Raw genomic sequence first — 21,636 nt, 5'->3', positions numbered from 1 at the left:
AGTTTATTTATATGAGAAGGACAATGTATGTGAATAGACATCTATTCAGAGAGTCGTAGGTGTAAATGTACTGGATTATAGCAAAGATGCTTATCTGCATCCATGATCCCCTGGCAGGTACGCAAGAAAACAGTAAATTCAATCTAGAATCCCACACATTACACAATTACATTACAGAAAAGCACTAGAAAATGCATTATTTGATTATTAAATAGCAGGACATAAGATCACGATAAGAGCATTTGACACAACAGTGTGACAATAAGAGAGTTTAGAGAAAAGGACATCAAATCAAAGGTAAAACACGGCACAGGAAGAGGCAATAGAACCAGCCTCAAAATCCTTCCCTCACTCCTGAATGCTCTTTCTAATATAAAGCAAAAAGCGCAGTGACAGTAATAAGAGGCTAAACCGGTGGACATGAACTGATGAGAGCATCCCTGAGCAATGACACAGATCTACGGGAAAATTAAACCAACAGGAAACTGGATGCTGGCTCATCATCAGAGAGGGAACTGACTCATACTGAGGTCAGATGAACTACTGGTTTTTATGAAGCCCTAAGTTTCTGCCTTTACTGCAGGATAAGATCTAAAAATTCAAAGTTGTGCTGCACAGGTGCTGGGGAAATCATTGTGAATCAGGAGCAGACGAAAGGATGCAGTTGGAAAAGATCTGTGATGTAGAAAACAAGCCACACGCTCCCTGTTCTGCTCCATTGTGATGCATCCTTCCAGATACATACTGTGGATCCATGTGCGTTTTTGTGTATTTATTTTGGCTAAGAATGGCATCATTTGATTTAACCTCTGTGCTATCCTATGACCCCCCCCCCCCCCTTACATTGACGTGTTCTCCCTACCATGACAAAGGTGGATGAAGGTGGAAAGATTTCATGTAATCCATGGACACCAGTGAAGATCACAAATCATTGAAGAAAAAAGGTTCAGAGCTCTGTCTAGTGGGTCTAGATGACCCACCTCCCAATGGTAAAGTGCCTAGGATAGAACAAGGGTTAATGACCACTGGTAACACTTAGAAAATAGATCAAAAGATGATCGGAGTGGGACTTTACGGACTGACCTGAAGATATGATCTGTCACATGTCAATCAAAAGGCCACACCCACAGCTGTAAACAAATTTACAAAGCACATACTTTTGACTTTTGATCTGACTGTACTGTGAGGATTATAGAAATCGTGTTATGTCTGATTATATTCATGATTTTTTCTAATGAAACAGTAATCTGCACATAATTTAGTTACTCGATCAATATATGCCATGAAGATTTCTGAAACTGTCATGTCTATTTTTTGTGATATGTCTAAACATATTCAGGATTTTTCTAAAGCATAAATATCTGATAAAAGTGATGAACGGGATAATGAGGCATCATGTAATGAAACGGTAGAACAGGGGTTCCGGCAATCTTTGATTGAATGTCTAATGATCCTAAGTTTGATACGTCTTTAGATGAATGGATAAATGCTGATTGTACTGTTTTTTGTATTATTATAGATTATTATAGTATCACATTTTATTATTATAAAAGACATTTTATGAATTGTTTTATAGCTGTTTTTTGAAAAAACAAGCCTTAGGATTTTTAAACACTTTATTGTAAATTCATTTATTTTATTTATGGCAATGAAAAAAAAATTTAATTTCAAAACGGCCACTTCTCTGTTTTTCTCTGTTGTAGATAAAATCATGTTTTGTGAAAGGACAAACGTTTGTACAGATTCCTGCAGCACCTTTACGTCTTTCCATAGGAGCTGAGTGGATCTGTGTGTTGGTGCAGACCACTCAGGAACGCAGAGCATTAGTGGCAGCGTGTTGATACTTGATACTGGCTCCTGTGCAGATGACGTTGGCTCTATCAGCCAAGCCTCCTCTGCTCTTCATGCTGCAGTGTTTCTGTCCTTTCCTGGCAGAAATCACAGGGGACTACGCGTGTTTGAGCCATCTAATGACCGGGTAATAACTGCCAGCCGTGGCCCACTGATAGGTGGGAAATAGGACGTTTGATTTAAAGAAGGGGGTGGGGCATCTAATCAAGATAGAGCCATTTCCATGGCGATGGCTTTGACAAGAGAGATGCTCCTCTGGGAATTTAGTTCATTTAGGCTCCACAGTAATCATTTGTTAAACCTGTAAAACTGCAAAAACAAACGTACCTAAAAAATCTAACTGGGATTAAGCTACTTAGAATTTACTTATATTTTCTGAACCTACATTTCTGAAAATGCCCCAATCCAATAAGCAAAAACCAACAAACATATTCCAGTGCTTTTTTGTCAGATCAAATTTTCTTCAAGTGGACGTGAAAGACTCCATTTTTCAAACAAAGAGCCAATATTTCACTTTAATCTGCAGTTCTGGATCCCTATGTGAAAGGGGGAGGAGAGAATGGGAGGAAGGGTGCAGGGCAGGTCTGGTAGGGGACCAGATGTCCTCCCAGTGGGGGAGGAACGAGGAGGTGAGGAAGATGAGGCAGGGGGGAGGTATAGAGAGGATGTTCTTAGCAGTTGCCATGCCCATGTATGCTTTACATAATGCTCCTCCTGCAGCCTATAGCTGGACTCAGAAGTGTAGATATTTCAGACAAATAACCTAATTACAGATGAGTCATTACTAAATTCATGTAAACACTTTCAAACTGCATCACGCAATCATGTCCAGTAAAATGACACCTGTACGTTTGCTTTCTGTCCACACACTCAATGCACGCTTTGAATTGGTTCCTCTTGTCCACAACAGCTATAAAAATAAATGAATGTATTTCAGTTTTTCAATTCAATTTTATTTGTGTAGTCCAAATTCACAACAACAGTCGTCTTGATGCGCTTCGTATCGGTAATTGAAAAAGCATAACATTAAATCAAAAGGATCATGAATACAAAGAGTTCAATAGGAAAATACTAAACTGAACTAACAAACTGACTAAACTAAACTGGACATCCCTGCCCTCAGACCCCCCTTCTCTGTGAGGAAAAACAGATTCCGGAAAAAAATGGAGAAACCTCAGGGGTGCCCACATGAAGGAGGGATCCTCCCCCAGGACGGACAGGCGATTTACCAGAACTCTTAGAGAAGAATTAACTTATCTAACCCTACGGCTACATATATAAAGTCCAGCAGACGAGCTTCATCCAGATGAGTGGGGGTCGTTCATCCCCCACACAGACACCTGAACTTCAACTCCAGTCCTTATTCTCTCCTGAAACATTCAACAGGAATAACAATCACCTGGGGGAAAATGGTTTATTATTTTATTTTAATAATTTACTTATTTAATTTCAATATTCATTTCTGAATGTCCTTCTTGCTGCCGCAGATAAGTGAACTACCCCATCGTAGGATAAATAAAGTGATATGATTATATATATATATATATATATATATATCCCTTGTTCTATCCTAGGCACTTTACCATTGGGAGTTGGGTCATCTAGACCCACTAGACAGTGTTTCTTCAATGATTTGTGATCTTCACTGGTGTCCATGGATTACATGAAATCTTTCCACCTTTATCCACCTTTGTCATGGTAGGGAGAACACCTCAATGGAAGGGGGGGGGGGGGGGGGGGGGGGGTCATCTAAGATATATCTAACATATATATATATGACATTGTTGATATTTCACCTTAAAGCGAGGTCATAAATGCTCCATCAAAGCTGAACAACTATAATCAAGATGACGGGACGAGTCCTTCAGGGTCCCAACCACAACCTGATGGGCTGCTGTGATGAAGCATTACAGGAAATGAGAGCCAAGTGTTTATGAACACATGCATGGTGCTAAGGACGAGTGGGCTGGATGTGGATGTGATCTAACACAGGACAGAAAACAAAGACCTGCTTGTTGCTGCTGAGTTTACACCTGCTGCTGAAGCCAGAGCTGTCATTTACAGATTCTTTCATCTGTGTTACGAGGAACCAAAATACAGGCAGAGAAGCTGCATTAAAACAGAAATCTATTTTTAAAATGTTTTGAATACGTTTATTGCTGTTTTGAACAGTTTTTATTTTGTTTTATCCCTGAATGTTTTCTTAAAGACCCACTCAAAGGAAACTGGTGTTTTGGGTGTTTTTAACATGTTCGTGTGGGATGATGATGGAGGATATTTCTAAAGAAAATTAAGCCTAAATTGTATCTTATTGTCATTATCTTGTATTTTATTAGTCAAATTGTTGTGAATCAGGCGATGAAAAAAAAATGACGTTTGAAAAAGCTTCCAGCTCCGCCCCTTTCTGATCATCCACCTGCAGACCAATAGATCCTGGTCTGAGCTAGAATCTGGATCAGAACTGGACGGATGGATAGATGTGATATTGCTGCCGTTTTTGTTGAACTAGTAATGCTGTTGGGGGTGTGAGGGGCTGTAAACAGACAGCAACTTGGAGGGGAAGGGGTGGGGTTGCTCTGCACCAACAGCCCCGCCCACAACTCAGAGATGAATTTCCAATGAACCCCTGTCACTCTGCAGAAGCTATGTCCTAGAAAACAACACAGTTTTTATTTTTATTTGTTACCATTGTGGCTAAATAAAGCATAATTGTAGTTAAAAGACCACTAGGAACATTTTGAAAATAGATTTTAAAAATGATCGGAGTCGGACTTTGAGAGATTTTTCATAAAATGGCTGAATTGAAACAAAAACTTAAAATATTAGAACCCAAGAAGACTCAAAACATGTGATCAACAGAGGATTAAACAACTTACACTACAGACTTAAATATAGCTGGGGGTTGAGTACCTTAAACAACAGCTCTAACCTGGTGTGGTCATGACATGGGAAGAGGAGCAGGAAGTCTGTAAACTAACAAGAACGGTACGAAGAAGTAAACTTCTATCATCTGAACAAAAAAGAAGAAAATATAAATTTTCCAAATCTAGATGTATTTGTTGTTATCCCAAGTTTACAACAATCTACACTGTTTGTGAAAATGTCTTTCAGTCATCCAGCAGCAAATTCTGTGCGGTTCTTCTGCTTCTGTGTTTGGCTTCCATCCTTCCTGACATCAGCCTACATCCTCTGTCTTCTGGGACAACCGTCTGGAGAAAGCAGGACACAGTCCTCCATACCAAATAGCAGGCGATCATACAGGCTTATCGCTGCAGTCCCACTGGATGAAACACTAATTACTCCACCGCTCATTGTCTGGTCATCCCTCCACAGTCAGATGAAGCGCTTCCCTCAGTGGGGCCTGTGTTTGCTGGAACAGCCTCCTCCCAGCATGCCTCACATCTGCAAAGGAGCCGTCTGACTGATCTGAACAGGTGGCACAGGTTCCCACTCAATATGGATGAGAGCGAAAACTGGGCAGAAGGTTAATGATCCAACTGGACAGAACAGCCCTTCACATCGCATCTGATCCGTCATTTGAAGACGCTGCTGCAATACCATCATTTAGCTGAAGAACAACTCCTGTTTCCAGGCTGCACTCAAGCAATTTTTTTGTCTTCAATACGTTTATTCTAGATTTCTGATCAGTTAATCTATACAGGGTCATGGTACTGCTTTATTTTTAGATCTAGTCCACATTTTTTTAGAGGAAAATTCAATTTTTGGATAAGATCAGAACTTTTCTCTGTCTGAGATGCATTTCTGACGGAGGTCAAAGGCTCCAACACACCAACATCGCTGCTCTGCATCCTCTCTATATGATTCCGATTTAAGAGCGAAGCAAACAGGATGAACAGCAGAACATCTCGCTTTCTCTGCATAATTCAGAAGCTGTCGGTGACATATATGAAAACAGTTTGTGGATTCTGACATCAGAACGGAGCAGAAATGATCAAGTAAATACAAACTAACAAGCACAGATTTTTTCTTTATTGTTAATCATGTCAAAAATGCCATAAAAGATCAAATTGAATGTCAAAATCTAAAAAAGCACAACTAAACAAAGATGAAGGAAAATCAATGGCCATCCATCTCAGGTCAGCGGATGCTATAGAGAAGACTGGAGGTGTAAAATGGCTGGTATAGCCACGCATGTGTCCCTGAGATCTGACTGTGGTTATGAGGACGCCGCACAGCCTCATTGTTCACGCCATAGTGTCCAAAGAAAACCCACTGCAGACTTGAATGATGTTCAAGAGCACCTCACATGCATTCGTCTTGTTCTGATGTTGTCTTCAGATGATAAAAGCACAGAAACGACAACATGCCATTGGTGTACAAATAAAGAGTTGCAGCGACTTCACAACTTATTAATAAAATCCAGGACACGATCCAAAAATAAAACCAGTGGGGTGGGTTTGTGCTGGGTGGGGGTACAGGTTGCTCAGGGTGAAGAAAAACAGGGTCTTTGTCTATAATTCATTGAGCAAAATGGAACTGAGCATCGTCTGCAATGAAGCTCTCAGCATAACGGCACCAAGACGTGAGGTCTCACCATGTAAAAGGTCTCACTGCCAAAAAAAAAGAGAAAATTCCACCATATCTAATAGAAAAACACAATCCTGACATTAAAACATATGAGGTGGTTGTTACTGGTTCATGTTTCCAAACAAAAAAAAACAAAGAAAAGAACTGAAATCAAAAAAATGCATCAATCCAATATTACAAAAATACTGCTAATAATACAAAATGTCAGGATTATCACTCTTTCGATTATTTTTGCATAAATAAATAAACAAGGTTTTAAATGGAAAAAATGGAGGCTGTTTGTTGAAATCATGGTTCTAGACGATAAACACAACCTATATTTAAATATTAAAACAAAAAACTTCAGGTGAGCAAAAAATAAAGCCAAAGACACTTTATCTTTCCTATAAAATAATATATAAAATATAAAGATTATCTCTCGTGTTTGAACAAAACTAATTATTTTCACTCACATTTTCCAATTACAGCTTTTTCATCCCTTATTTTAACCTTAAAATTATTTATGAGATGTGTTTTTAGCTCTAATAAATTTTGAACTTGGGAAAAAGCTAAATAAAGTCTGAATGCCCCTTTAGCTTCCATGCAGTGAAGTGCATTAACAAAGGGGCATCCTTTATCTTTACTGTCGCTTATTGCCCTCTTGAGAAAGCTGCACTTTAACTGAACATCGATGTTTAAATCTCATCTGGAAAGAGTTCTTGATCATCATCCCTACAGAACCCGCTCCTCCAGTTTCCCTGAAGGCATGAAGGCATCTCCATGTGTGCGTCCGCGCACTGCGGACATTCATTTCCCAGCCTAATGCAGATAATGTCACTTTACCTCATACTGGAGGTACTGCTTCCTCCACTCCGGAGTGATGTGGGACGCCAGATGCTCCGCGAATTTCATTTTACTGCGAAAAGTTTCCCGAAAAGCTCTGCGTAATCCGCGCGCGCCTGTCCTTTTTCCGCGTCGACGCGACTTTTGTTCCGTCAGGCAACTTGCTGCTCAACCTGCGGCGCGTCAGCGGACGCTCCGCTTCACCTCAGGCTCAGTGCGCTCCGAGCCGCTCCCGTCCCGCACACCACGCGCTCACGGCCGGGGCTGGAGGGGCAGTGGCTGCTCTCTAACAGGTGGTCGGGCCGCGGACGGTGGAAGTCGCCCCGTGACTTTGCTCGGTGCCTCCCTGGGCAGTTCTGGGGACATTGCGCTCCGCCATGCAGTCAACTCCACTGACGTGGTTGCGTCAGCAGAGCGCGCGCTGGCAGCACGCGCTGCCGGGACCTCCTGGTAACTGTTGATACACAAACAGCGTCTTCTTCCTCACCGTTTGCGTCTGAAGAGCCCGTTGTTTATTTCTGCAACAATATTACCAAAATAAATGAAACTTTGCAGAACTGAACTGTTTAATGTTAATGTTTCCATCACAACTACTTATTTTAAATAGAATGATACTTTGTTTTTTTAATAATAACAACAGGTCCATTTAAAAGCATTATAAGCTTTAAAATGGATTTGTTTCAATGCCATTATCAATAACAAAAAAACAGAACAATAAAACAATAAATGACATTGATTTTCAATTATCGTAATATTGTAAATAATTTTTTGGGAAGCCCTAAAGATTACATTTTATTAGCCAGACTTATTTTAGTTGGCAAATGGCTCCTTTAAAATGACTTGAAAGTTAAAAATTGAGTTGGAGCTTCCATTTTTATGCATTTCTTGGTTGATTTAGTTATGATTTCACCCAACTGATTTTAAAATCCTAGATGACAATTCAGTTTGCATTTTGATTGTTCGATTTGAAAACGGCTATTATTTATTACAGGTTATGTGTGAAAATATCTTCATAAAAAACATCAGGCATTTTAAAATCAAATATGTAATAATTTAAGTCTTTAAGTGTGCTGGTGTAAGCAAAATATTTACTTTTTACTCTCAAACTAAATAAATTACACAGCTGCTCTTTAAAATATGAAATGAAACATAGGAGTAACTACTGTAATATGCCTAAAAAAAGGAAATCAACTAAACTGCATTTAGATATAGGCTGTCCAGGAAAACACCTCCGAGGCCAAAGACTTCCATTTTTGTGGTACAATAGCGACCTCCTCTGGACAAATTGTGTAAATAGGTTATTATTATTATGATTATTATTATTATTCCCATTTTTTTCTATTGATTGAAGATGGCACATGGCTTAACATACAGTAAATTAACACACACACACACAAATCAGTATTTGCAGTCTTTTAATAAGTGTTATATATTATAACTATATATGTTTAAGGGTTACTCTAACTGCACAATGTTAATATGCATATACATTCCCAAATAGGCCTGTTTTAACCCTTGTGCTATCCTAGGCACGTTAACATTGGGAGTGGGGTCATCTAGACCCACTAGACAGTGCTCTGAACCTTTTTTCTTCAATGATTTGTGATCTTCACTGGTGTCCATGGATTACATGAAATCCTTCCACCTTTATCCACCTTTGTCATGGTAGGGAGAACACCTCAATGCAAGGGGGGGGGGGGGGGTCATCTAATACATCACAAGGGATAATTCACATCATTTTCTATATCAGCATCCTTTATTTATATGTCTGTTCGTGTATTAAGGCTTTAATTACATTTCATGTATACCAAAAATAAATAGAAAATTGGTTTTTTTTTAGCACTCTGTTTATGAACAGAAAATGTAGAAGATTAAATTACAGTTCTTCATTTTCGTTTGGTAGAAGGATTTCATATGTTACATATCAGAAATAGAGCCTGGGAACATCATTTTTGGTTTTAACCAGTTTTGTATATGATTTTTAAATGTTTTTTTTTATGCATTCAGAAATTAAATAATCAATTGTATCAAAAGAATTTTCACAGAGTAAATGCATTTTGTTTTGAGAAATACTGTTCATAAGTCATGGTTTGTTATGTCTGTTAATTCAATTTCCTTGCTAAATACGCGAATCCACTTAAATTGAAAGGGAGTTGTGGTTATGAAAAGAGAAAGGGTTTAGTTCAGTAGCCTAAATTTACTTTTTGTTTTGTTTTTTTGGACAGTAGTGTTAGTGGTCCTTTGTTCTAAAGAGGCAAGTCATTAATACCTGGTTTCATCTGTATTTTATGCAGCATCTAATTTTTTCCTTAAGATTCATTTTAGTTTTTAATTACTTGCATTATTACATATTTTTGTGTGTGTTTTTGTTTGCTTCTTTTTGTAAAATACGTTTTAAACAAATGTTTTACAATTAGGCTTAGTTAGTTCTACAGCTTTCTAGTTGACCAAACAGAGAAAAAGGAAAAATATAGCACCTCATTAATGACGATGTCATTTGAAGGGCTTACTGCAAAATATTATAGAAATTAACGTCCATAATCCAAAAATATGATCTCTGTCTCGCCAAAAGAAACCATAGTAAACTTTAAAATATATTTATTTTATTTATTTACTTTATTTTAATGTTTTAGTTTCAACAATTTGAAGAGAATGTGAGTAGAAGTGAAGCCGGAACGATTATTCTGCAGCCTTATGCGACTCCGGCGCTTTTAGTTGGCAGGACCAGAGATGGACCAACGGTAGAAACAAATCCCATCGTCGCGGAGTCTCAACGATGACGGAATAACCGTGAAATAATGTGAAAACGGTCACCGGAACCATCGTCCTCTCTCGTTTTTAACCGTCGCCGGTAGCTTCACCCTCGCGGGTTCTTTGAACATTAAAACAATGGCTTCTGGTTCGCCGTCGTCCTCGCCGGACACTGCGACAGGCTCTGGTACTGATCCAGCCCGGCCCGACACAGGGGAACCTTTCGGCGGAGCAGGCTCGGATTCGGACTCGGACTTGGGTTTGGGTAAACTTGACTGTGGCGCTATGGGGGAGCGGTTGGAAGGCGAGGAGCTTGAGCGGGAGTTCGACTTTGCAGCCGACCGAGTTAAAGACTTGATCCAGACGGCGAGCAGGGAGCAGCTGCTGTACCTGTACGCCCGCTACAAGCAGGTATGTGACGTCACTGGGACAGGTGGCGTCGGGTCGCCCGGTGACGTTCTAGTTCTACCGCCACTAGCCTCAAAGAGGTCGTGACATTTAAACGAAGGAGTTAAACCTCCTCATGTAGCCAAAGCATGAATGGAGGTCAATGACACAAGTCAATAGATTGTGCTGAGAAGTCAAAACCTTCTCTGGTTAAACTCGGGTTTTCATAGTAAATCTCATTCATATTTTGGTTTTTATTGAAAGTTCTGTTCATATTAATGTTACCGGCGTCATTTTTCCATATTCCCAGGTCAAAGTTGGAAAATGCAACACATCTAAGCCGGGTTTCTTTGACTTTGAAGGACAGAGAAAGTGGTAAGTTACTTAATGATTATAATGTAATGCACAACAGTAAAGCCCCACTCAATCATCTTTAGATCTATTTTAGAAGCCTTCCCAGTAGTTTCTTAATTTAATTTAGTCTAAATCCAAAAACTGTCGTTTTCTAGGACATAGTCTCTGCAGGGCGGCAGGAGTTCATTAGAAATTCACCTCTGAGTTGTGGGCGGGACTATTGGACTATGGAGTAAGCCTGCCTTAATTTCCCAGCATCCCTTTGTTTACACTCTCTCCCACTAGTTTACTGCCCCTCACACCCCCAACCTAACATTGCCGGTGCAACAAACATGGCAGCAATGTCAGAGCTGTGCAGCCGTCCAGTTCTGACCCGGACACTGGCTCAGACCAGGAAAACAGCGCCAGGATGATGCGGAGCAGGCAGCTTACGGCCGGCTGAGTGGAGTTTCTAAGGAACAACCGCAAGCTTTTTCAGATGGCAGTTTTGATTCACAACAATTTGACCAAAGACAAACTCAGAAACACAGTTTAAATCAGAATCTTATTCAAACATGTCCTCCAACGTGACACAAGAAGAGCATGTTTAAAAACACAAAAAAAATATTTTCATTGGAGTGGGTCTGTAAGTAATAATCAGCTTTATTGACCAAGTATGAGTGCATAGCAAGGGGTCTGGCTTGTGTGACTAAAGCTGTTATGTAAAACATCAACGCATAAATAGGTGTAAATATATGAAAAAGAGGGGGAGTAGATGTACACGGCATTAAAGCGGGTTTCAAGTCCTCTTGTTTGAGATTTCACACACAGTGACTGAGAGTTGATCAGAGCCACAGCTTGGGGGCAGAAGCTGTCTCTCTGGTGGGCGGTTTTGGCGTAAAGAGCCCTGAAAGGCCGGCTGAGGGGAGGGGTCTGTATTGGGTCCGCTGAGATCTGACCAGCCCACCTCCTGACCCCGGACCGCTACAGGTCCTGCATGGAGAGGAGGTTGGAACCTATAGCCGGACGTTCCCACACAACCATTTTTCTGTTCCATTGAAATTCCAACATAGATGGAGCTTCAGGTGATGTTAGAGGAGACGATCAGATGATTGTCTTCCTCACCAAATGTTCTGTCTGGAATCTGTTAGAACAAGAGAAAGGACACATTTTCTCATCCTTAAACCAAACTGGGACTTGAAAATCCTCAGTGTCGTCACGTCTGACCAGAATTCAGAACATTTAATCACTAAACAGACAGTGATTGACTGTGGTTTTATGCTTTTATCGTTTTATCGTCTTTTATCCGTGTTGGATATTCTTATGCGTCATTTCTTCCTCTTCAAATCCATTTTTTTTCTTCCATAACACGGAGACTTCAGATGGAATGTAGCTTATGGCTAAATTCTGGCATACTTTTACCTTTGTGTTTATTCTTTATCTTCATAATGTCCTGTTTTTAATAAATAAATGTTTAAAAGGGAATTGTGATGTTTTGACAGGCAAGCCTGGAAGCAGCTTGGAGACATGGATGCAGAGCAGGCAATGCAAGAATACATAACCTGTGTTAACGCGCTGGACCCTGAAGGCATCGCAAAGGTAAGTGAAGCACTCGTGAGGGGATAGCGCTCATAAATGGAACATTGGTGTTTTTAGATGATGTTTAGATGTGACCAGAATGATCCTGTAGTCTTCACTTGTTTAAGTTATTGGTTTCTCTTATTTTCTGACACTTCTGTATGTTGATCATTCAGCAGATTTTATGCCATATCTTCATCGGTTCTCTTACTGTTACCATCTTTACTTGAAAGCAAAATGCTGGAAAATCATATCTGTCATCAGTTTGGTATTTAATGTTCATGAAAACAGACTCCAATAACAAATAAACCTGGGGGGTATTCCAGGAAGCATGTTTAAACTAGCCTGACTTTAATCCTGAACTCTGGCTGAAATCCGCCTGAACTTGCTTACTCTGGGTATGTCGGTTCCCAAAGACCGGATATGAGTTGGCGTAATTACGCTCCACTTGGTAACCCTGGGTTAATGCACGTGCACAGCAGGTACATAAAGACATTCTCAATAGATCGCAGATTTCCAGTGTCGCCATGGAAACGCTTGGAGAAATATATATAAATTATCCAACTTATCATCCTCTCATGGTGGAAAAAGTATTATCTGAGCTTCTTCATCCACTAAATCATCTTCAAATGGACACGCCATGCTGCTTCCCCTCTCTGTAAACAAACTAACCTTCAACTAAACCTGCTCCAGACCAGGTTATGTTCAGAGCATGAGTTGCTATGGCAACTTGACCTACCCTGAAACATACCTCCATTTCAGGAACCTAAGGCTGAGGTTATCAACTTCCTTAGCCTCAAACTTACCGTGGGAGCTAGCATAACCTGCTTTCTGGAATACCCCCCCCCCTGATGACAAAACCACAACCATTCTGTCTTTTCTGTTTGGGGGATGTAGTGTCGTATCTCTGCCAGTAGGTGTCAGTGTCATTTAGTCAGGATTCCTGCAGACTAAAGAACTTCCAAATACTTTTTAGTATTTTTAAAACTTGATTATCTGGGATAAGAATTTCTCTGGAAATCATTGAATTATAGATGCCAGTCAGTATGAGGATTTCCAAAATGTTTTCATATAAAAGCACAATAAACCATTTCTTCTTCTTCTTTTTATCTTTTTGTTTTTATTGTTATTTTTGTGAAGCTGCAAAGAAATAAAAGTATTGTATAGGGTTTTAACATAAACATGTTCCTTCACCACTTTGACCACAGTAGGAGTTAAAAGAAGCATCTTTCCTGTCATGTTTTGTTCAGCTTATCCATTGTGTTTAATGAAGTTTTATTTTTAACCTTTCTAGTCAGAAGACTTTATTTTATCCCAGGAGGAAATTGCATTTTCAGCAGAGCTCCGATCACCAAATTTCCGATAAAAGAGGATCTGTTACGATACAGATCAGTGCAAACTAGCAGTGTTTGAAACCAAACACATAAAACTGTCAGGTGGTTTTCTGAGGTCAGCATGTTTTCATGGAACAGTTCCTGAGGGGATCCTTTGTGCCAGGGCTTTGCCGGCATGGTCGGTGTTTGTTGCCGTGGTTCTCGCCCTTCTGGGGCGGCTGGGGTCCAACATTGCGGCCTCAGGCAGTGGAATGGAGCCCCGTCTGTCCCGGTGGCCATGTTCCTGTGGCTGAGCTGGCTGATTCTTCACAGCAGAGCCTTAAGTGTCTTCTACTAGTTAAGAAGTATTCATTGTGTGGGGGGTCAAGGGATGTATGTGTTGATGGAGGGGAGGGGGGCAAGGGGGGGGGTTGGGTTTTTATTGACATTTCTGTGTCTGTTTTGGTTTTTAATTATAAAGCACTTGGAGTGAAGCATGAGGAGAGCCATTTATAAATAAAGTTGGATAAAGTTGAATTCCCACAGGAAGGGAAGACCTTCTGTGACGCTCAGATCTTCCTCAGGGGGGTTTGTGTTCCCCTGCAGGGGTCCAGGAGCTGGGGGTGGGGATGGATGGAGTTATCCCGGATGCTATCAGGAATCCACGTCCCCAGCTTTGCAGATCAGTGTATTCAGCCTGTTTGAGTCGGATTTTCCAAAAGCTACACTTAACTGAACTATGCACATACATTTAGGAGGTGCAGAAACACAAACTCTGAAATAACCCAAGCAGTTATCTGTAAAATGAAGTTTGAAGAGACGCCATGTGACACCATCTCAAGCTCTGCTCCCCCTTCTGAAAAAATCCATCCTCTCAAGTGTTTGTCAAATAAATGACTTTATATTTATGTTGTTTAATAACTAAACTAGCTGTGACCTTATTATGTGTTCTAAGCATAATTCAGATAAAACCAATCTACTGCAGTTCAATGTTTTTTCTCAGCTGGAAATGCAAAATAGTCCAAGTTCGGTTTTTTATTCTACTGTTCTATTTTTGTTTTATTTATTTATTTATTTATTTATTTATTTATTTATTTATTTATTTATTTATTTATTTATTTATTTATTTATTTATTTATTCCTGTCCATCAGCTGAGCAGACAGATGAGAGCTGAAGGCCTCTTGTGTTGGACAGATTTTACTGTTACAATAAGGGTTATGAGTCTTTTGACACACCAGAGGTTTCTTCTGTAATTCCTGCTAAACTTGATTGATTTTATTTACATTTCTAATATAAGTCATGATGTGTTGTTTTTGAATTTCTTGTCCTTTTTCTTCATGACCCTTTTTGCTGGAGCTGCTGCTATGCTTTCTCACTGTTCCTGTCCCTTTACATTACATGCTCTTTTTTTCTCATCTATGTTCTCTTTGAACAGTGTCACTGTCAAACGCATGTCGGGTTTTTTTCTTCAGCCGTTCTGTGCAGCGGCTCTTGCTGACTCAGCCTCACAGTTACACAAAACCAGAGGAGAGCGCAGCAAATGCAGCCTGATTGTGTTAGTGTGAACAAAGCAGCGGCGCATGGCAGCAGCTATTCTTCTGCAGGAACAGTTAAATGCTGTAAGTAGGAGTGCACAGACAGAGAAGCAGGGAGAGAACAAAAGACACAATCTGACCTCTGTCCCTGTCTCAATTGTTGAGCAGACACTGGCTTTATATTACATTATGCTGCAGAGGAGCCGGCCCGGTGCATCAGCGAATATTCTGAGTTTCAGAAGGAAATTAGGTTGTCCCAAAAGTGCATGCATGCTTGTTCTGCTTCTTGTCATGTTTTACCCACTCGGCCCTTTTCCTGAAATCTGATTTGTGGGGGTTTCTTTGTCAGTCCAGGTTGCTTTGTGAAGAAAAGTCTGGCTTATAAAACATTTGTTGATTTGAATTTAAAATGGAATTTAAAAAAAAATCAAAAGAGTCACAAATTAAAGCATAATAAGTGTTTTAACTTTTTGTGTTTCTTTTGTTGGGTTTTTTTCCTTTGGCCTAAACACTGGGGGGGGGTAGTTTGGCCTGCTTTAAATCAAATCAAGTGAAAGTTATTCATACAGCATTTTTCATTCCTAATTTAATGTGGTTTAGAGGAAGCAATCCGTAAAATAAACCCGCCGCACAAAATTCCATAAAAATGAGAATTAAAAGAATGGAAAAAAAAACAAAAAACAAATACAGAATACAATGTTATTTTTCTTGTTATAAGGGAAAAAGTTTGCCAGTAAACTAGTAAAAGTAAGTAAAAGATAAGTCTGGGTGAGCTGCCGTTTAAATTTAAAATAAAATCTTAACATTAGCTATAAACAATCATATTTAGGTTGGTAAAGTATTTATATTTATACACCTTTTCCCACAAGTGCTATAATCTTATTTTCAGACTATAATCATCTTAGAGTTAGACTAAAATATCACATTTTAAATTAAAAATCCCTCTAAAAATCACATGTAATTGTATCTTTGCTTCTGTTATGAGTAAACCTCCATAAACTAAGCAGAATAAATGTTTAGCATCAGGGATGTTCCATGAAATAAGATGTTTTCAGGATCCAATGACTCAACAGGAAGTCTGTCTTACAATACGTTTCTAGTACGTTTGGTTTCAGTGGATCAGAAGGAATTAGACTTTTAAACTACAAACTAGACCAAATATTTGGTGAGATTCTGTGTTTTTGCAGCGTAAAGTAACAATAGTAAGGAAATGGGATCCAGGGAAGCGGCGTCAGACGGAAGACGTCCTCTTTGGACACAATAGCTCCGACCTCGTCCCCAAAGCTGTGGGTAGAAACGTGATGAGCTGGACGACAGTGGACCGGGCTGCTGTGTGGCAGCTCAGCTTTGGACAGTCTCATCTCTGACTGATTGTGTGTTTGGAGGGTGGTGGTGGTTCCTTCTTAACGGCGTGTTGTTGTCACAGGAAAGACGGGGAGCAGAAAGGAGGACCGGCTTTGGAGGAGCAACAGTCAGCTCCCTGTACCAGGAGGAGACGATAAGGTATTGATGGAAAAAAAAAGACCACCTCACACCAGAATCAGTTTTTGACATCAGTCATGCAGAGAAAAGACTCATCAGTTCCACAGGAAATGTTGGCATCAAATCCGTTTTTCTCTCCTCAGAGGCTTCAGTCACCGTCGTTTCATGCTTTGGTCACCTCTCCACACGTCCCTGCGAGTGCTTTACTGCGTCACGTCTTCATATTCTGTAGATTGTGACAGCAAATGAGGCCTGGAAATGTCTGATTTCTTTTCATGGAATAAATTCTCTGATGAACTTACTGAAGCTTAGAAACCCCCATCAGTATTTTAATGCAGAGATGAGACGTGTGAATCACTCCAGCAGGTTTTCCTCCTAAACGGCTGCATGTGATTAGTATGCATGGTCTTGGGATCCAGAGTCTCCCCTTTTTAATTACATGAAAATTCAGGGGGGGGGTCTTGTGGAGAACAGCAGGCCTCCCCGAACGATCGCAGAGATCCCACAGCAATGATGCATCGCAGGAAACCAACCAGAAGCAAGGCATTAACCCCCCCCCCCCCCCCATGCACCTGCTCACAGGCTGGACGTGTTTTCCACCAAAGTCATGCTTAACCCGCCTGCAGCGTTACACTGGCTGCTCTGCTGGATTTTAATTTCCTTTCTCTCACTGACAGACTAAACAGCCGAGCACCTGTTAACGAGGAGGAGAGTTAATTGCTCTGCTCACTGCCGGATCCTCTTCCACCAGTGGGGTGTGCATATTGACATTGGAAGGATTGATTAGCAATGTCCTTTGGGTTCTGAGCTGATCAGAGGGGGATTGAAAAGGTTGTAAATTATGTTTTTAGTTTTCTTGTCCAGCCTTCGGAAATATATATATAAATATAAAAAAGAAGCACACGGACTGCAGGTCTCTGCTCTACGAGCTCTGCATGCTAAGGAACACGTGTTCCTGTTGGTTCTCATGCTTCCACGGAGCTTTGAGAACCTAAACGGGGCTCCTGCAGGAAATTTGTAGACAGATTGTGTAGGTGTTTGTGTGCGTTTGATGGATGGTGTGGCCAAGTTGTTGATCAGCGAAGCTCAGACCAGCTAGATGAGTCCTCTTTACCACGGTGACCAGCTAAGCCTGATGGATGAAGGACATATCTGCCCGTACACCGGACACACACGTGTGAGCGTGAAACCTTCGCCCACACTCCCACAAAAAACCCTTCGTGCCCAAGAGACAGAGTAGCCTGTGACCTTCCCAGCATCCCTTGCTGCACTTCTGATGTTATGGCGTTTATAGGATATACATTAATCATTTGTTTGTTTATAGCCTGTGTGTTTACGTCTGGAGGAAAGCTTCACTGTGCCTGAAATGATGGGCCGCATGGCAGTAATGTGTGCCAGCAACGCATTAATTAATGTGGAATGTATTACATTTGTGTGTCTTTTAGCCCTAAGATGACCCTATTTTGTGTCTCTATATGTATATATGGATATACTGTGTGTGTGTGTATATATATATATATATATACAGATATATATAAAATGTGTCATGCATCCGTCAGAGCAGCCCTGTCCCACCATCGACAAAAGACTGATCTGACCTATTGATTAGTTGTCAAGGGAGACGGATGGCAGCAACACATCAGGGACACTTGGGGTCACAATGGCCATCAGACAAGGAAGTGGGTGTGGCCTCGCCTGCATGAAGCCTCATGAATAAACATGGCCGCGGTAATCAGAAGTATGTAAATGAACATGCTCATACATAACCGAGCATAATGAGTTATTCATAATTTACCGTGGGCTGATGAGAGGACGGCAGGGGGGCGGTGAGGGATGGGGGGCATCTAAGTAAAAGATTCAACTTTATGTGCCCCATTTCATGCTCAGGTTTTTCTGTTTTCTTTCTTTTGAGCCTATTTATTCCTAATTTAGAACAAAATGATTTGACTTTATGAGGTTTTTCTTTCAACAAAAGCAGAAACTAAAAGCACAAATCATAATTTGGGAGGGCTTTAGGAGGCCATATGGACCGACCTTAACCCAGAAAAAGGCCAATAACCCATTAATTACCTCAGTGTTTTATTTATTTATTTTTTTAATAATGAACTGATTTTACAGCAGTGCAGTTTACCATCATCCTTTTTCTCCTTTTACAATTTAATATGAACAATTTTCAAAAACATCTATACACATAAATGGAATAAGATGATGTTCTTCTGATATGAATCCACTCTGACAGTAGATTTAACATTTTACCGTCTGTTTGCTCAGTAATCTGACAGTAAACGCTTCAATGGAAATGAGAAAAAGTTTTTTTTTTAGTGAAAACAAATCAAACCTTCAAACTGTTATTTGTTCCGTTTGTCTGCACTTTTCTTCAGAGCCACCTGTGGCTGGGGGGCCTGCAGACCCCTGACCTGAACTCTGTCACTCTGGTGTAGATTTAATGAAATGCTCAGAACTTTTTGTTTTTTGTCTCAGTTTTTCCTTTTCACAGATGGTCCAATAACCCGTCATTACACTCCCACCACTGTGGTTACAGCTCAGGGTTAGTATGGAATAAAGTTCAGTTATGTATTGACTGAGGTTCTCCAATCAGGTGACTTGAATCGTCTTTTCCACCAAAGATCCCTGTCAGGTTAAATTACAAGAGAGTTTGCTAACATGCAGGTGTGTAGCTGGAGGTTTGGTCTTTTCAGAACACGCTGTGGTTGTGACCGTCTCACAATAGAGCTCCAAATCATCAAAGTGGCCCGCATGGGGGAGAAGAAGGGGAAGGCCTAAAGCTGTAAATGAGATTTTGGCCTTTCTCTCCCCACACCCCCAAACCCCTCCCTTCTTTTGCTGGTGCCAGGATGTGATTGGACACGGAGAGATAATTAGAGGTGGAATGGTGCCTCCCCATTGGTGTCCTGAGGGATGTGACAGGGGGCTGACGGACAGACGGAGGAAACGCACACATTCACACACAAATCAAAGCAAGTCTTCAAACAGTCGCATTGGATCATTGCATCAACATCAGCTGGATTCAGCAGATTTGGTCTTCATTAAATAATTTGGCTTTTTTATTTTGGACTCTCCTATTCAAAGGATTTTCTAAATGTCTGAAATCAGAAAATTCTTCAGAATTTTCAGGTTTTGTTGTTTTGTAAAAACACAAATCATTCATGGAACTGAAACAAAACCCAAAGAATCGAGGTTAGAACTGATCCGTGGGGAAAGTGAACCGTTGCATCTGAATATTTTAGCTACACAGAACAGTTGGAGGTCGCTGCAAGCCGCATGTTGGGGTTTTTCCATCCCTCCTTTTTCTGTTAGTTCAGTCTTGGGAATGCTGGAGTCTCTCCCAGCAGTTCTTTTGAGAACGGTGGAAACAAACCAGACCCGCCCTGAAGCTGATAAAAATGTGATGTCCTGACTGACCTGCTGCTGTTTCTTCTTCTATGGCTTTCAGGGAGGAGGACAAGAACATCTTTGACTACTGCAGAGAAAACAACATTGACCACATCAACGATGCCATCGGCTCCCAGAAAGTGGATGTCAATGCTAAAGATGAGGAGGTACAGACACGGAGCTCAGCCTGCAAACGTACGGCCGCTGCTCATGTGAGGTGTTTCAGAAACGTTTGATCGTCAGCTGCTGAGTTCACGGTCAAAGCTTGTCTGTGTTCAGCTTTTATTGACAGCTCTCCATCTTGTAGCTCAGCTCGCTGAACAACAGAGGGCAGTGGTGAAGTTTGACTGCAGACGCCAACCTGACCCTAACCCTCCCACTTCTCCTCTTCTTTTCACATTCATTGTTGAACTGAAACACAAACAGAATTGATGGTTTGGTTTGAAAAAACGAAATCTGGAAAAATAAAATATCTGTTTAGCACTTTAAGTTTAATTTTCATTAAACTGTAGTTTTTAGTGAACCAATTTGCATTGTAGATTTAATATGTACATTTAATATCATGTAATACATTTTTTAAGTAATTTTAATTTTAACTATAAATAACGGAAAAATGTTTGAAAATTGTGCAAATTAGTTTGAGACAAAAGTATTTTTATTAGTAAAAAATATTTGGTTTATTTGAAATGTGTATATTATTATCAGTGAACTGTCGTCTCTGATGAAAGTACATTTCTGATTACAATGGAAAACAGTGATATGCTAAAGAGGGGGGGGGGGCAGCTAACTGGTCTGCTGAAAAATAACCAGTCAGCCTTAAAACACCTGAGGGGGGGCATAGCAGAGCGGCCCCCCCAGTGATCCATATGATGTGAGCACAGAACTGGACTTTCACTAATCGGCCTTGCTGAAAAATGAGCTTTGGGGGGGGGGGGGGGGGGGGGGGGGGTTATTAGAAAACCAGGATCCAGACCTGGGGGGGGTGCCAGTGAACGCCTGTGTGATGTTCACTGGCACACTGTGTGTTGGACTTTTCCATTTTTCCCCCCGTTTCACCGATAAGGTGAATCCTAATAAACGACTGCTCCTTCTCCGTACATCAGGTAAAAGAAAAGCAGGAGGCTCTGTGCATTTGTGTTCCTCTGGGGCATTGAGTTTGCAGCGGCTGACCGCTCTGCTGGTGTCCGCAGGGCCGCGCTCTCCTGCACTGGGCCTGTGACCGAGGACACAAGGAGCTGGTGTCGGTTCTGCTGCAGCACAAAGCAGACATCAACCTTCAGGTGAGATGCAGGTCTCTGCTGTTCAGCCTTTTTAGAACCCAGACTAAACATAATAAACATTTGTTTCAATAAAAATTAAACAAACAAACACAATTATTGTTTTAAATGGGACATTTTATGAAGCAAATTTGAGATATTTGTTTAAATGTTTCTTTTGGGAAAATGTATTCATCAGTAGTCAAAAGTCCTTAAATTAGGAAAGTTTTTTCTGGAATTTATAACATGTTTGAAGATTAGGCATAAAGTTTGACAAAGTGGGTCATCAGCTTTGGACTTTTAGAAGCAGGGACAGTCCCACTCCGATCATCTCTGGATCCCAGTGGTGTTTTCCTGATGATTATGTCGTCTCAATGACCAGAAAC

The 21,636-nt window shown here is 40.6% G+C and overlaps 2 protein-coding genes across 2 annotated transcripts in view; one reads left to right on the top strand and one right to left on the bottom strand.

Annotated features, from left to right (window-relative positions):
- The window catches only part of LOC101164049 (xenotropic and polytropic retrovirus receptor 1 homolog), a 72,689-nt gene extending 65,059 nt beyond the window's left edge, over window positions 1–7,630 (bottom strand). The window contains exon 1 of the mRNA XM_023954612.1: window positions 7,222–7,630. Within this exon, the coding sequence (XP_023810380.1) occupies window positions 7,222–7,290 (69 nt within the window). The 5' untranslated portion in view covers window positions 7,291–7,630. The remainder of the gene's footprint in view (window positions 1–7,221) is intronic.
- A 2,294-nt stretch (window positions 7,631–9,924) lies between these two features.
- acbd6 (acyl-CoA binding domain containing 6) overlaps window positions 9,925–21,636 on the top strand; it is a 30,711-nt gene continuing 18,999 nt past the window's right edge. Inside the window, exons 1-6 of the mRNA XM_023954617.1 lie at window positions 9,925–10,383; window positions 10,670–10,734; window positions 12,195–12,291; window positions 16,546–16,622; window positions 20,056–20,161; window positions 21,185–21,274. Of these exons, the coding sequence (XP_023810385.1) occupies window positions 10,111–10,383; window positions 10,670–10,734; window positions 12,195–12,291; window positions 16,546–16,622; window positions 20,056–20,161; window positions 21,185–21,274 (708 nt within the window). The 5' untranslated portion in view covers window positions 9,925–10,110. The remainder of the gene's footprint in view (window positions 10,384–10,669; window positions 10,735–12,194; window positions 12,292–16,545; window positions 16,623–20,055; window positions 20,162–21,184; window positions 21,275–21,636) is intronic.

This window comes from Oryzias latipes, chromosome 4 (genome assembly GCF_002234675.1).
Source record: "Oryzias latipes chromosome 4, ASM223467v1".
NCBI lineage: Eukaryota > Metazoa > Chordata > Actinopteri > Beloniformes > Adrianichthyidae > Oryzias > Oryzias latipes.
The sequence above is the reverse complement of the archived record's forward strand: the minus strand, read 5'-3'. Positions and strand labels throughout refer to the sequence as shown.